This window comes from Sphaeramia orbicularis, chromosome 24 (assembly GCF_902148855.1).
Source record: "Sphaeramia orbicularis chromosome 24, fSphaOr1.1, whole genome shotgun sequence".
Taxonomy (NCBI): domain Eukaryota; kingdom Metazoa; phylum Chordata; class Actinopteri; order Kurtiformes; family Apogonidae; genus Sphaeramia; species Sphaeramia orbicularis.
This window is the reverse complement of record NC_043979.1, coordinates 33701532-33714022: the sequence shown is the minus strand read 5'-3', so window position 1 is coordinate 33714022 and position 12491 is coordinate 33701532. Positions and strand designations below refer to the sequence as shown.

Sequence of the window (12491 nt, the reverse complement as noted above, 5' to 3'; positions counted from 1 at the left end):
GGCTGGACCAGTAAAATAATATAAATAATAGGATAAGAACTTAGAAATAATATCAACTCCAAAGTTTTCTCTATGTTTTTGAGTGAAAAAAGTAGAATTCCGAAATGAAAATGTTTACATCTACAAACCGTACTTGAACATAACATGAACAAATATGAACAACCTGACAATTCTTAAAAAAAAAATAAGTGTAATTTTAACAATATTACACCTCAGTTTATCATTTATACATGTGCATCACAGCTTACAGATCACAGTGGATCTACAAATACACAAAACATTTGATAACAGGGAGAATATTGTTAAAATACTACATACTTCTCTTAAGACATTTCAGGTTGTTCATATTTTTTGTGAAAAGCCAGTCTGTAAATGTAAACATTTTTGTGTAACTTTACTTTTTTGACACTAAAACAAAAAGAAAAAAAATTAGCTTTTTTCATTATTTATAGCACTGGGTTACAAAAAAATGTTTTTTGCAAGTTGTCTAGGTTTTTTCAACTGAATTAGGACCATTACATCCAAAAATGACATCTGTTTTTCTGAATCAGGTCAGGTTTTTTTGCTAATTTGATTTTGAAAAATTTGATCTTCTCACAATCTGCGCCCAAACTTTATCTTGGTCACCAAGTTTCATACCAAAATAAGATTGGTAAGCACACTTTATGAAACTTGTGACTTGATTCCTGTTAGGTACAATGGTGTATTCACCGCAGATGTAGCAGAATACGTCAGGCTTATTTTTGCAAGATCTTCTAGTCGAAGCCATTTCATTCACCTGTAATATTAAAAAAAACATTAATCATAAATTGGCAAAAGTAAAATCTTCAGAACTCGTTTATTGAAAGAAATATAAAAGAATTTTGTATCATATGATGTGAAAATGCCCATAAATGTAAGCAAAAATGTTAAAAAGCCAATATGTAGCATAGTTCAGAAAGTTGACCTGATTGAGCAAAATTAATGTGATTTTTGGATTTAGCACACCAAAATTATCCTAAATCAGCTCAAAAAACTTAAACAGTAAATTTGTTGTTGACCAGTGTAGGTTATTATGATAGTATTTTACTGGTCTGACCCACTTTAGATTGAACATCCTTGATTGATAATATCTTCAGTGTAATTTTTGCATTTCACAAACTCATCCCAAGGGCCGGATTGGACCCTGTGGCGGGTCGGATTTGACCCCTGGGTTAAGATAATGAAAAAAAAGGAAAAAACAAACATTCGGAGGCACACTGATCATAAAGAAATCCAAATGATCCTTTACTGTGTCATTGATCCACACTGAAGAGCCTTCAACAAAGCATGAAACTGTTCAGACTTCAAAGGTTTTTCAGCTTTTTCAGTTTTTATTCAATAATAAACCTCATGTTTAAACTTCTACTCGTGAAACAGTGATGACATTTCACCTCCATGCTATCAGTATTTACAGACTGGTTTATCTTTAAACTTCAGGAGGTTTGTTTATTGCGTATAAATTCTGACCTCCAGAGTATTCAACAAACGGAAATAAATCTTCGATAAATAATCACATGCACATACGTATAAAAGAGGGTGACATTTCAGTCTCAGAAGACAAAAGTCCTGGACTGAGGAGTTAATTATAGATACTGTGAGATCATGATGTGAAAGGTCTTCATATGCGTATATTGCGTATATTGAGGCTGCATTGATTTGCAAAGCACCCATGTACCGCAGAGGTCCTTCCACTATTTCAATCAGCTACAAAACCTACTTATGTTTGCAGGACTGAACCCATCACTGAGCTTCATGTGGACTTCTTCTGCAGTGAAAAGCACTCAGCCAATTCACAGTGACGTGTAAATGAACCTGTCACAGAAGAAGAAGAAGAAGAGGAAAACATTTACATTGGTACAAATTGATTTATTTCTTCTGTTGTGCGATGGCAGCTCATACAGCAGACGTCGGAACACTCAGAAAATGTTTTAAGCAGGAAACATTTATTGGAACATGGTCGTGAGGACAGATCGATCAATACAAGAAAATGAGAAGTCTAGTTCTGAATGCATTTCCAATTGTGCAAAGTTATAAAATACAAATGTCAAGTGTCTCTGCATGTTTGGTCGCATAATGTGGTGCACTTTTAAATTGACTTTTTTCCCCCTACATCTAATATTTCCCAAGAGATTAATCACTAAATTTAGTATTCTCAGGTATCAGGTATTCTCAGTTAAATTAACTGATCTTGTGGATGTTTCTAAAAAACTGATGTAAATTCAACGGTTATCATATCAAAACAGGGAAAACTGAATAAATAAACATAAACTATCTGATATAAGTGTGCATAACCACTAACTACATGGTTTTACTGCATGGTGAATCAATGTTGTAGAACAGGGGTGTCAAATTCATTTTAGTTCAGGGGCCACATTCTGCTAAATTTGATCTGAAGTGGGCCGAACCAGTGAAATAATAACAGAATAATATATAAATAATGTCAACTCCAAGCTGTTCTCTGTTTTAGAGTGAAAAAAGTAAATTTACATTATGAAAAGGTTTACATCTGCAAACGAACCTTTCAAAAGATGTGAAAAACATGAACAAACTGAAAAAAATAAGTGTAATTTTAACAATATTCTGCCTCAGTTTATCATTTCCACATGTATATTATAACTTACAGATCACAGTGGATCTACAAATACATAAAACATTTAATAACAGGCAGAATATTGTAAAAATTGCACTTACTTCTCTTGAGACATTTCAGGTTGCTCATATTTGTTCAGATTATTCACATTTTTTGCGAAATTATAGTTTGTTTTAGTGTAAATACATGAAAATATTTACATTTACAAACAGAAACACTTGGAGTTGTCATTATTTATATGTTATTATGATAGTATTTGACTGCTCCTGCCCACTGGAGATTGAATTGGTCTGAATGTGGAACCTGAACTAAAAGGACTGTTAATATCTTAGTGTAATTTTTGCATTTCACAAATTCATCCCAAGGGCCAGACTGGACCCTTTGGCAGGCCGGATTTGGCCCCTGGACCACATGTTTGACACCTGTGTTGTAGAAGATGACAGTAGGGATGGGAATCGAGAACCGGTTCTTTTTGAGAACCGGATCCCAGGAGCTTGATTCCTTGAAATCTTTTTTCTGCCTGCTTAACGATTCTGCTTATCGATTGCGCCGTCGTTGTGCATGTGCGATGACGTCATGTGTACGCTGCATTGTTTTGGTCAGAATGTAGCCAACATGGCATTGAAGCAGAAACGGTCTAAAAAGACGACACCAGGTCCACTGGAACACTGTCAAAGCTTCCATTTCTGCTAAAGAGTGGAATCCCTCCAACATGCTAAAACATTTGTCCACTGCATGTGAATCATTTACAGGAATGTCACGTATTTGATACGCTACTTAGCGACGTTTGTGAATCTAGCTGCAGAGTGAACACCAGCCCGTCATCCAGGCCCAGTTCCGGTGGGGGCAACAAACGTCGTACCCCCTCAAATACAAGTTTCCAAAGGTAGGGGAAAGGAAATGAGGTGCACAACAACGGGAGACAAGCCGAGCTGAGTCGAACCGGTTCCATGTAGTGGACATGCGACAACAGAGGAATTAGTAAAGGTTTTTCAGGTTTTTCGCATTTTATTGTTAAAGGATAGTTTGTAAATGTTAATATTTTCATCATTTACTGTAAGTTTTTACACTAAAACAAAGAGAAAAATTTGGAGTTGTCCTGACTTATGTATAGATGTAAAGTAATATTATGTTTTTCACATTAAACTAAGAAAATTTATTTATAGGTTATTATGCCATTATTTTAGTTGAGATCACATTGGTCTGTATGTGGAACCTGAACAAAAACGACTACGACATCCTTGATTGTTAATATCTTAAGTGTAATTTTTGCTGATTCATCCTGCGGGCCAGATTAGACCCTTTGGCCCCCAGGCTGCATGTTTGACACCCCTGATCTACATAATCAGTAAATTAAATATAAGAAAATAAATGATTTTCACTTAAGAATGCAAAATACTGAGCATAACATTAGAATAAATGGTGTTAAATCACTTAACAAAAGTTCAAAATAAAGAATAAAATCATTTGGGAAGTGCCACAAAAATAGCACTGGGTCTGTATGTGTTAAGGAAACAGAGGCAGATGATTAAGCCTAAAGATGAGATGAGATGAGATGAGATGAGATGAGATGAGATGAGATGAGATGAGATGAGATGAGATGAGATGAGATGAGATGAGATGAGATGAGATGAGATGAGATGAGATGAGATGAGATGAGATGAGATGAGATGAGATAAGATAAGATAAGATAAGATAAGATAAGATAAGATAAGATAAGATAAGATAAGAAAGATAAGATAAGATAAGATAAGATAAGATAAGATAAGATAAGATAAGATAAGATAAGAAAAGAAAAGAAAAGATATGCCTTTATTCGTCTCACAAGGGGAAATTCCAGGTCTCCAGGTTTAATATGTTAAATATGTGTATGAAGGTTGCAGATGGAGGACAGAGGACAATAACTTGCAGCCTAACCACAGAACTAATATATAGATAAAACCACAACTTATGTTAGAATTTCACCAATAGCAGCTCATCACTGCTCCTTCAGCGGACTGACAAGATTAAACTATTTAAGAAAAATGCAACTGGCTGAGAATTGGATTCCTGCGGAGCTTTTGACAACAAAATGAAAACCATTACCTTCCACAAACCCAGGGAAATGCAGTCCTTTGTGAGCAAAGCCAGCGAAAAACACCACTAACAATGTGGAAATATGTTGTTTGAATGTCTGCCTGCAAGTCATTCATCACAGAAGATAATAAAGTAATTTCCCTTTAGTTATGTTTTCTTGCTCGGACAAGATGAAATATTTTACGTTAGTAATCATGAATAGGGTATCTGTGGTCATAACAGTGTTGGTTTCTGGGACTTTACAGCTTCATCCTTTATTTTAACACATTCATTCATTCATTCATTCATGTTCTGAACCTGCTCTATCCTCACTGGGGGGTGCTGGAGCCTATCCCAGCTACCTATGGGCGAAGGTGGGGTACACTCTGGAGTTCACCACAAACTCCACACAGAAAGGTTCCTGGTTGGACCTTCCTTATGTGAGGCGACAGTACTAACCACTGCACCACCGTGTCTGTTTTAACACATATGTAAGGAAAACAATAAAGAAAATATTCAAAATTTGCAAAATATCCTGTAATTCCAAGATGTATTCCATTTCATATATTGCTCTACCTTCGTTTTTTTCATTTATTTATTCATTTACAATTTTGCTGCTCTTACCATTTTTAATACATCCATTTCTCTGTTTTACTAGGTTTTGCTGCTGTAATTGTTTTTTCGCTGCAATTTAGGATCTTATCAGACACATATTAATTATTCAACTTATATATTATTCTGTTTGCCTAAACACTCAAACATTCCCCCATTTGTTTCCAATGTGAAGAGTTACAAAATGATCCAACCCAGATGCTTTAACATACACTACTAGGGATGGGAATCGTTAAATTCTTAACGATTCCATTATCGATATTGCTTATCGATCTGATTCCTTATCGGTTCTCTTATCGATTCTCATTGGGTGAGGGAATAAAAGAGTACCAACGGGTGTGTTTGCATTAACTGTCTTTTATGTTTCCATCTCTGCACAGAAAATATATCATATACAGTATGTACAAATAATAATAACAGATGACACTGGGGGGGTGGGGTGTACAGTGAAAGTGAAACTAAAGACGCTTTACTAATTCCTCTATTGCCGCATTTCTACTACGTGGAACCGGTTCAACTCGGCTCGGCTCGTCTCCCATTGTTGTGCACCTCATTTCCTTTCCCTTCTTACCTTCAGAAACTTCTATTTGAGGAGTTACGACGTTTGTTGCCCACACCAGAACCAGAACCGGCGTTCACTCTGCCACTACATTCACAAGTGCCGCTAAGTAGAGAATCAAATACATGACATTCCTGTAAATGATTCACATGCTGTGGACAAATGTTTGAGCATATTGGAGGGATTCCACCCTTTTGAAGACATGGAAGCTTTGACAGTGTTCCAACTAAGTGGACCTGGTGTCGTCTGTTTAGACCGTTTCTGCCTCAACGCCATGTTGGCTACTTTCTGACCAAAACAATGCAGCGTACATCTGATGTCATCACGCATGCACAATGAAGGTGGAATCGACAAGCAGAATCATTAAGCAGGCAGGCAAATGATTCCAAAGAATTGAGCTACTGGGAACCGGTTCTCAAAAAGAACCGGTTCTTCATTCCCATCCCTATACGCTACAAACAAAAAGTTAAGGATATTTCTTTTTTTTTTTTTTTGGTCTTTTTTTTTTTGTCTTTTTTTGCCATTTGTGAATAAAACTATGTCTGGTCATTAAAAAATGTGTTTCAATTCCTTTCACACACAAAAAAGTAAAAAGCGCTGTGCAAGAATCCCAACTGAAAAAAACAGCCAAAAAATTAAAAATATCCTCAATTTTTGTTTGGAGTGTACATGGCTGAAACGTTTAATCCTACACAAGACTACAGACATTATTGGGATCTCAAGCTCAATGTACTGCCCCCTAGTGGAGAGAGAGACACCTCAGTTTGAGTCTATGTGTTTTGTCCACTCAGAACCACCGTAGTTTCCATCTTGCTCGAGACATGTTATTAGTTCAGTTACTATTAAAGCCCTGTTACTTGTTATTTGGGCCTAAACAAACATCTTTCTGTAAGTATTGTCATGTAATGAGATGTTTATTCACCTTACATACTCAGTCGAGGTTCTTTGTGTTGTTACAGAGTTTATTTTTGTGTAAGAACGTAAGACGCTAATGGCGTTAGCATGGGTGTGGGAATTTCAATGCATTTTAGCATCATGCTAATCGCTGGCGTTAACGTAAGGTTTTTATTTGGTTTTTTTTGTGTGGAACTGTTGCTAACTTTGTTTGTTTATTTATTTTGAATGTAATATTAAAACCAAACAACAAAAAGTTTTATATAAAAAGAAAGGAAAACATTCGAAAAGGAGCTGGATGAAGTTTAATTTATAATCTTCTGCTCCCTTACTCCATCCTTCAACCTACCCTAAATTCCTGTCAGATCCCATAAGTAACTAAAAAATCCCACACATATCAGACTAAATTCTGACTAAGCACAACTAGGCAAGGCAAGGCAGGTTTATTTATATAGCACGTTTCATGTACAAGACAGTTCAAGGTGCTTCACATAAAACATTAAAAGCATTACAGCAGGGAAGCAATGAAAAGTATAGGCATGAGAAAAACAAACAAAACAAAACAAACAAACAAACAAACAAACAAACAAAAACAGATAAGCAGATAAAACAGATAAAAAATTTAGGCTTAAAAGAAATGGTGCAGATTTGAGCTGATGAATACAAACTATTAAAGCTGAGACTCTATTCATTCTGTATTCTATATCTATATTTATATCTCTATACTCATTCTACGAGGGCCGTTCAATAAGTTCATGGCCTCACCCAGAACAGAACAACACAGACTGATAATTTATATTTTACTTTTCAACATAGTCTCCATTTACAGCAGTGCACTTGGTCCATCGATGTTCAAGCATCACTATCCCATCACGAAAGAATGTAACATCCTGTATTATAACAACCAGTATTTCTGGGTGAGGCCATGAACTTATTGAACAGCCCTCGTATATCAAACTCTATTGCAGCTGAGAGCACAACTACCTTTATATAACTAACAACTGTAACTAACTTTAAGTTAATGTTGTGTATATTTTACATAATATAAAGCTGTAATACATAATTGTAACATCAGCGTGCTTGAGCAGGTTTTGTAAATCTTTAAAAGTATGGAATTTTGAAACGCTCTTTTCCAGACCTTGAAAAGTCTGGAGTTTTGTGTGAAAGTCTTAATAAAATATGGAAAAAAGTTTGTCTCAAAGTCAAATTTTCCAATATGCTCAAAGGCACATAATCTTGTCAGATAAGAAATATATGAGGAAAGCATATTAAAAAACAGTATGATTTGGTTTACCAGTTGGTACTGGAATGATTCTAGTGAAACTTGTTGTGATATCCATGCACTTTTGTGATATTCATTTGTTTTGAAAACGTTTCTGTCAGTAAACCATAATTTACTGCAAATTGTGGATTCATTCATTCATACATTTAAAATGAACTTTTCTACTACACACAACAGGTAAAATCTCAACCAAAAAAGTAGACACGTAAGTATAAAAGTACATAAAGTCAAGGCCTTGGAGAAAAAAGTAGCAGTTTTGAAAAAGTCTGGAATTTTTATTTGGATAAAGAGCAAGCACCCTGTAACATGCATTTTGATTTTAGTTTACAGTCAACAGTAAATGTTCAAAATAGCAAGAGGCTTCCCGGGTGTTTATTGGAACACTGTTAGCTATCTGTACAACTAGTTGACAAACACACACATCTAGGGCTGCACGATTTTGGCAAAAAAAAAAAATCCCGATTTTTTCCTCTAAAAACTCAATTTTCGATTTTGATTTCGATTTTTGGGTAAAACTACAAAAGACAACAGAAGTCAGCATGTCGTTTTTGTGAGCAGCCAACAATGCAAGGCACTGCTCTGACCTCAAATCTGTGATGGTATCACGAGATGAACCCACAGAAGTTTTTTTCTTAATTAAATCTTTATTGAATGAAGTAGAGTATACAAACAATGTATACAACAAGAAAATAACAGAAGTTTGTCAGGGGGAATACACTATATAATACAATGTCCAAATCAGAGCAAATACTTATGTTTTTTTTATACCTTTTTTATACCTGCCTTTTTGTTTCCAGATTTATCTAACAGCTTTAAATAAAGTTCAACATCTTTCAAAAAATAAATAATATTTGGTTTTGTGTTACAGAACTTACATTTGTGAATGAAAAATTTAGCAAGTAAGAGGACTAAATTAATAATTATATATATATATATATATATATATATATATATATATATATATTTCTTTTTTTTTTTTTTTCTCTCTCTGGGTATCTGGGCCCACAGAAGTGATACCAATGTAAGTCAGTGACAGGCATCAGTCGTGCGTGTGTGCGTGTGTGCGTGGACCACGTTAATATGAGTGATCCACATGCGGTTCTATTTAAACTGGGGGATCCGTGCGTGGAACAGACCGACCCAGGACACACTGGAGGGATTCTATCTGTGGAGCTGGTGCATGTGTGTGGGCACAGGGCTGTGTGGGCTCCTCTGCTGAGGCTGATGACCCCGAGACCCGGACCCGGTTCGGAAGAAGACAGTACGGCACGGATCCGGGACAATGTAAGATGAGTGATCCGCATGCAGTTCTATTTCAGTTGCGGGATCCGTGCGTGAAGCCACGGCTTACATTGCTATAAGTACTGCGGGCTCAATAACACATTTATAGTCCGGTCATTACACGGACTTCTGTGACAGACCGCTGTCACTGATAGGAGGAGGAGCCTACGGGAGCCCGCAAGTGCGCGGCCCGGAGGCACGAGAGAGATGAAATCGATTTTACGATTTCCCTTTTTTAAAAATCGTCCTAATTAAAAAATCCGATTTCGATTTAAAATCGATTAATCGTGCAGCCCTACACACATCCAATGCAGTTTTAGTTTGATGGGTTTTTTTTTCCTGAATTTGCACAGATTATGTAGATTCACTCATACAGCAGTGGCTGAAGATTAAAGTGTGTATATTATGTATTGTACATGTATATTGTAACTTAATTGCAGTGATACAATACCAAGAATTGGTCTGAGCTGAAACAGAAGACACCCCCCCTTACAAACCCCTTAGATAGAGCAAAAATGAAGTACTTATAGATATATGTAGCTGGCAAATGGAAAAACTCAGCAGGTCGTCTGCAATGATGGTTGGGTTACTTATATCCTGTTGAGTATAATTGCAACTGAGAATGGTCCAGTGGTAATTTAGAATCAATCTTCGACTTAGACAGACAGAGGAAAAGCGGCAAAGCGTTAAACATGGGTTTGTCTACATGGTTTCAACCTGAGGACTGAAATCAACCTATGAAAGAATGAAAAACTAAGCAAGCAAAACCAAAAACACAGACTGAGACAGTCTGTGATGAATTTCATGAATGAAAACTGTAATTTCTGTCAGAGTATGAGGAAGAATTGGTAGTTATCAATTTCAACTAGAAAAGAAATGAACTTACAGTCAAACAGATGTATTTTTAGCCATTTTTTTCTGCCTTAAAATGTTCTTGCAGTTTGATTTACTACTGAACTCATGTTAAGTCAAACACAAGTCTCCATTTATACAGATGGTTGACTTTATTCAACCCCATGGGGGAAATAAAATGTTCATGAGCTCAAGAACAGAAATTAATTAAATAAATAAATAAATAAAATCGCACAGTTTTTGTCTGATGTTGCCACGTTTTTGTTTTTTTTTTAATTTCATCTTTGTCTCATGCCTCACTCTGAAAAAATAAAACAAAATAAAATAACAAATTCACTCCCATTGTACTGTATAGTCATGGCCAAAAACTTAACCAACAAACTTCGCTGCAGTTTTTTTAATTTGTTTTTCTATATGTTTCTGTGGAACATTGAAAAAAAGAATAGAAATATTTGATAAATGTCACCTTTTGTGTCACTGCCAAAACATTTAGAATATGTGACTGACTGTAGAATCCATTTATAAAAAGTAAATTGAAAAAAATAAAAACAAAGAAAAACATGTCTTTGGACATTAATGTGGAACGTTAAATGCTTTCACACTCTTGGGATACACATTCCATTCTCTGTATTTCTGTACTTTCGATATTACTTTGCTGGACCAAATTTTTGCTGAGAACTTTGTCACGTCTGTTTCATGCTTTTGGCTGTTTTTCGGTAATTGTATTGTATTGTATTGTATTGTATTGTATTATAAGTGTGCATAACCGCTAACTACATGGGTTTTACTGCATGGTGAATCAATGTTGTAGAACAGGGGTGTCAAATTCATTTTAGTTCAGGGGCCACATTCAGCTAAATTTGATTTGAAATGGGCCAAACCAGTAAAATAATAACATAATAATATATAAATAATCTCAACTCCAAACTTTTTTCTGTGTTTTAGAGTGAAAAAAGTAAATTTACATAATGAAAAGGTTTACATCTACAAACTATCCTTTCAAAAGATGTGAAAAACATGAACAAACTGAAAAAATAAGTGTAATTTTAACAATATTCTGCCTCAGTTTATCATTTACACATGTATGTTATAACTTACAGATAACAGTGGATCTACAAACACACAAAACATTTAGTAACAGGCAGAATATTGTTAAAATTCTACATACTTCTCTTAAGACATTTCAGGTTGTTCATATTTGTTCAGGTCATTCACATTTTTTTCTGCAAAATTATACTTTTTTTAGTGTAAATACATGAAAATATTTACATTTACAAAGAGAAAAATTTAAAGTTGTCATTATTTATATGTTATTATGATAGTATTTGACTGGTCCTGCCCACTTGAGATTGAATTGGTCTGAATGTGGAACCTGAACTAAAAGGATTGTTAATATAATAATTCATCCCAAGGGCTGGACTGGACCCTTTGGCCCCGGGCCGCATGTTTGACACCTGTATTCTATGGCTTCTTGCATGAGGCCCAATAAGAGGAGAGCATGACATGAACTTCCTCTCCCTTTTTAATGAGTCTCTGCTAAATGTCATGTAGACTGTGCAAGCTTCCAAAGTCCATCTGTGTGGGTCGGGACATCTACTGTATCCTCATGTTTGTACATGGGGGGGTGGTGGGTTTGGGACGATCTGCTAGGACCAGCCTTTTCAGAAGCACTGGCTGTCACGGCATCCCACCCTCATTAGCCTGAAATGGGGACGAGGTGGCAATGCCCCGGTGGGATGTACGGCGATGTCATTATGGGATGAAGCCGCCCCAGTGGAGCGGAACAGGACAGGGACTGGGGATGTGAGGGATGGGGAGGTTTTTTGGGAGAGGAGGGAGGTGGTGATGCTGGTCCATTTCAGGCACAAAACAGCCTCTCCTCTTTTGTGGACCTCCATTGTTCTGAGCCTCATTAGCACTAGTTAGAAGGGTCCTGCGGGACAGACGGCGTCATTCTGCAGCCGCTGCTTGGCTTGTTCACAGCAAACAGAAAGGAAAGCTCAAACTGGGACACAAACTGGTGCTTCTCTACTTTTCATTGCAGGGTTGAAAACGGCAAAGTGACAACACCAACTGCTGGGGATTGGACTCCAGCATGGACACCTCAGATTATGGAAACGTAGCCCTGAGGAGAGGGAGCTATGATGACGCAGCAGCTTCTCTTCGTCCTGTAAGTATTGATCGATACCTTCCACTGGTACAGACCCTATTTACCATGGCCACCAACTGGGACGCTGCTTCCACACGTGAACCTGACGCTTACATAATTTCACTCAAGTCGTAGTTAGGAGAGCGATGGGAAAACCAGAGCTTACGTAACATCTGAGAACAGGTCATGTAAAATA

General features: G+C 36.4%; 1 protein-coding gene across 1 annotated transcript in view; it reads left to right on the top strand.

Annotated features, from left to right (window-relative positions):
* Window positions 1–11907: 11907 nt before the first annotated feature.
* The window catches only part of tagapb (T cell activation RhoGTPase activating protein b), a 46608-nt gene continuing 46024 nt past the window's right edge, over window positions 11908–12491 (top strand). The window contains exon 1 of the mRNA XM_030127748.1: window positions 11908–12316. Coding sequence (XP_029983608.1) covers window positions 12242–12316 — 75 coding nt within the window. The 5' untranslated portion in view covers window positions 11908–12241. The remainder of the gene's footprint in view (window positions 12317–12491) is intronic.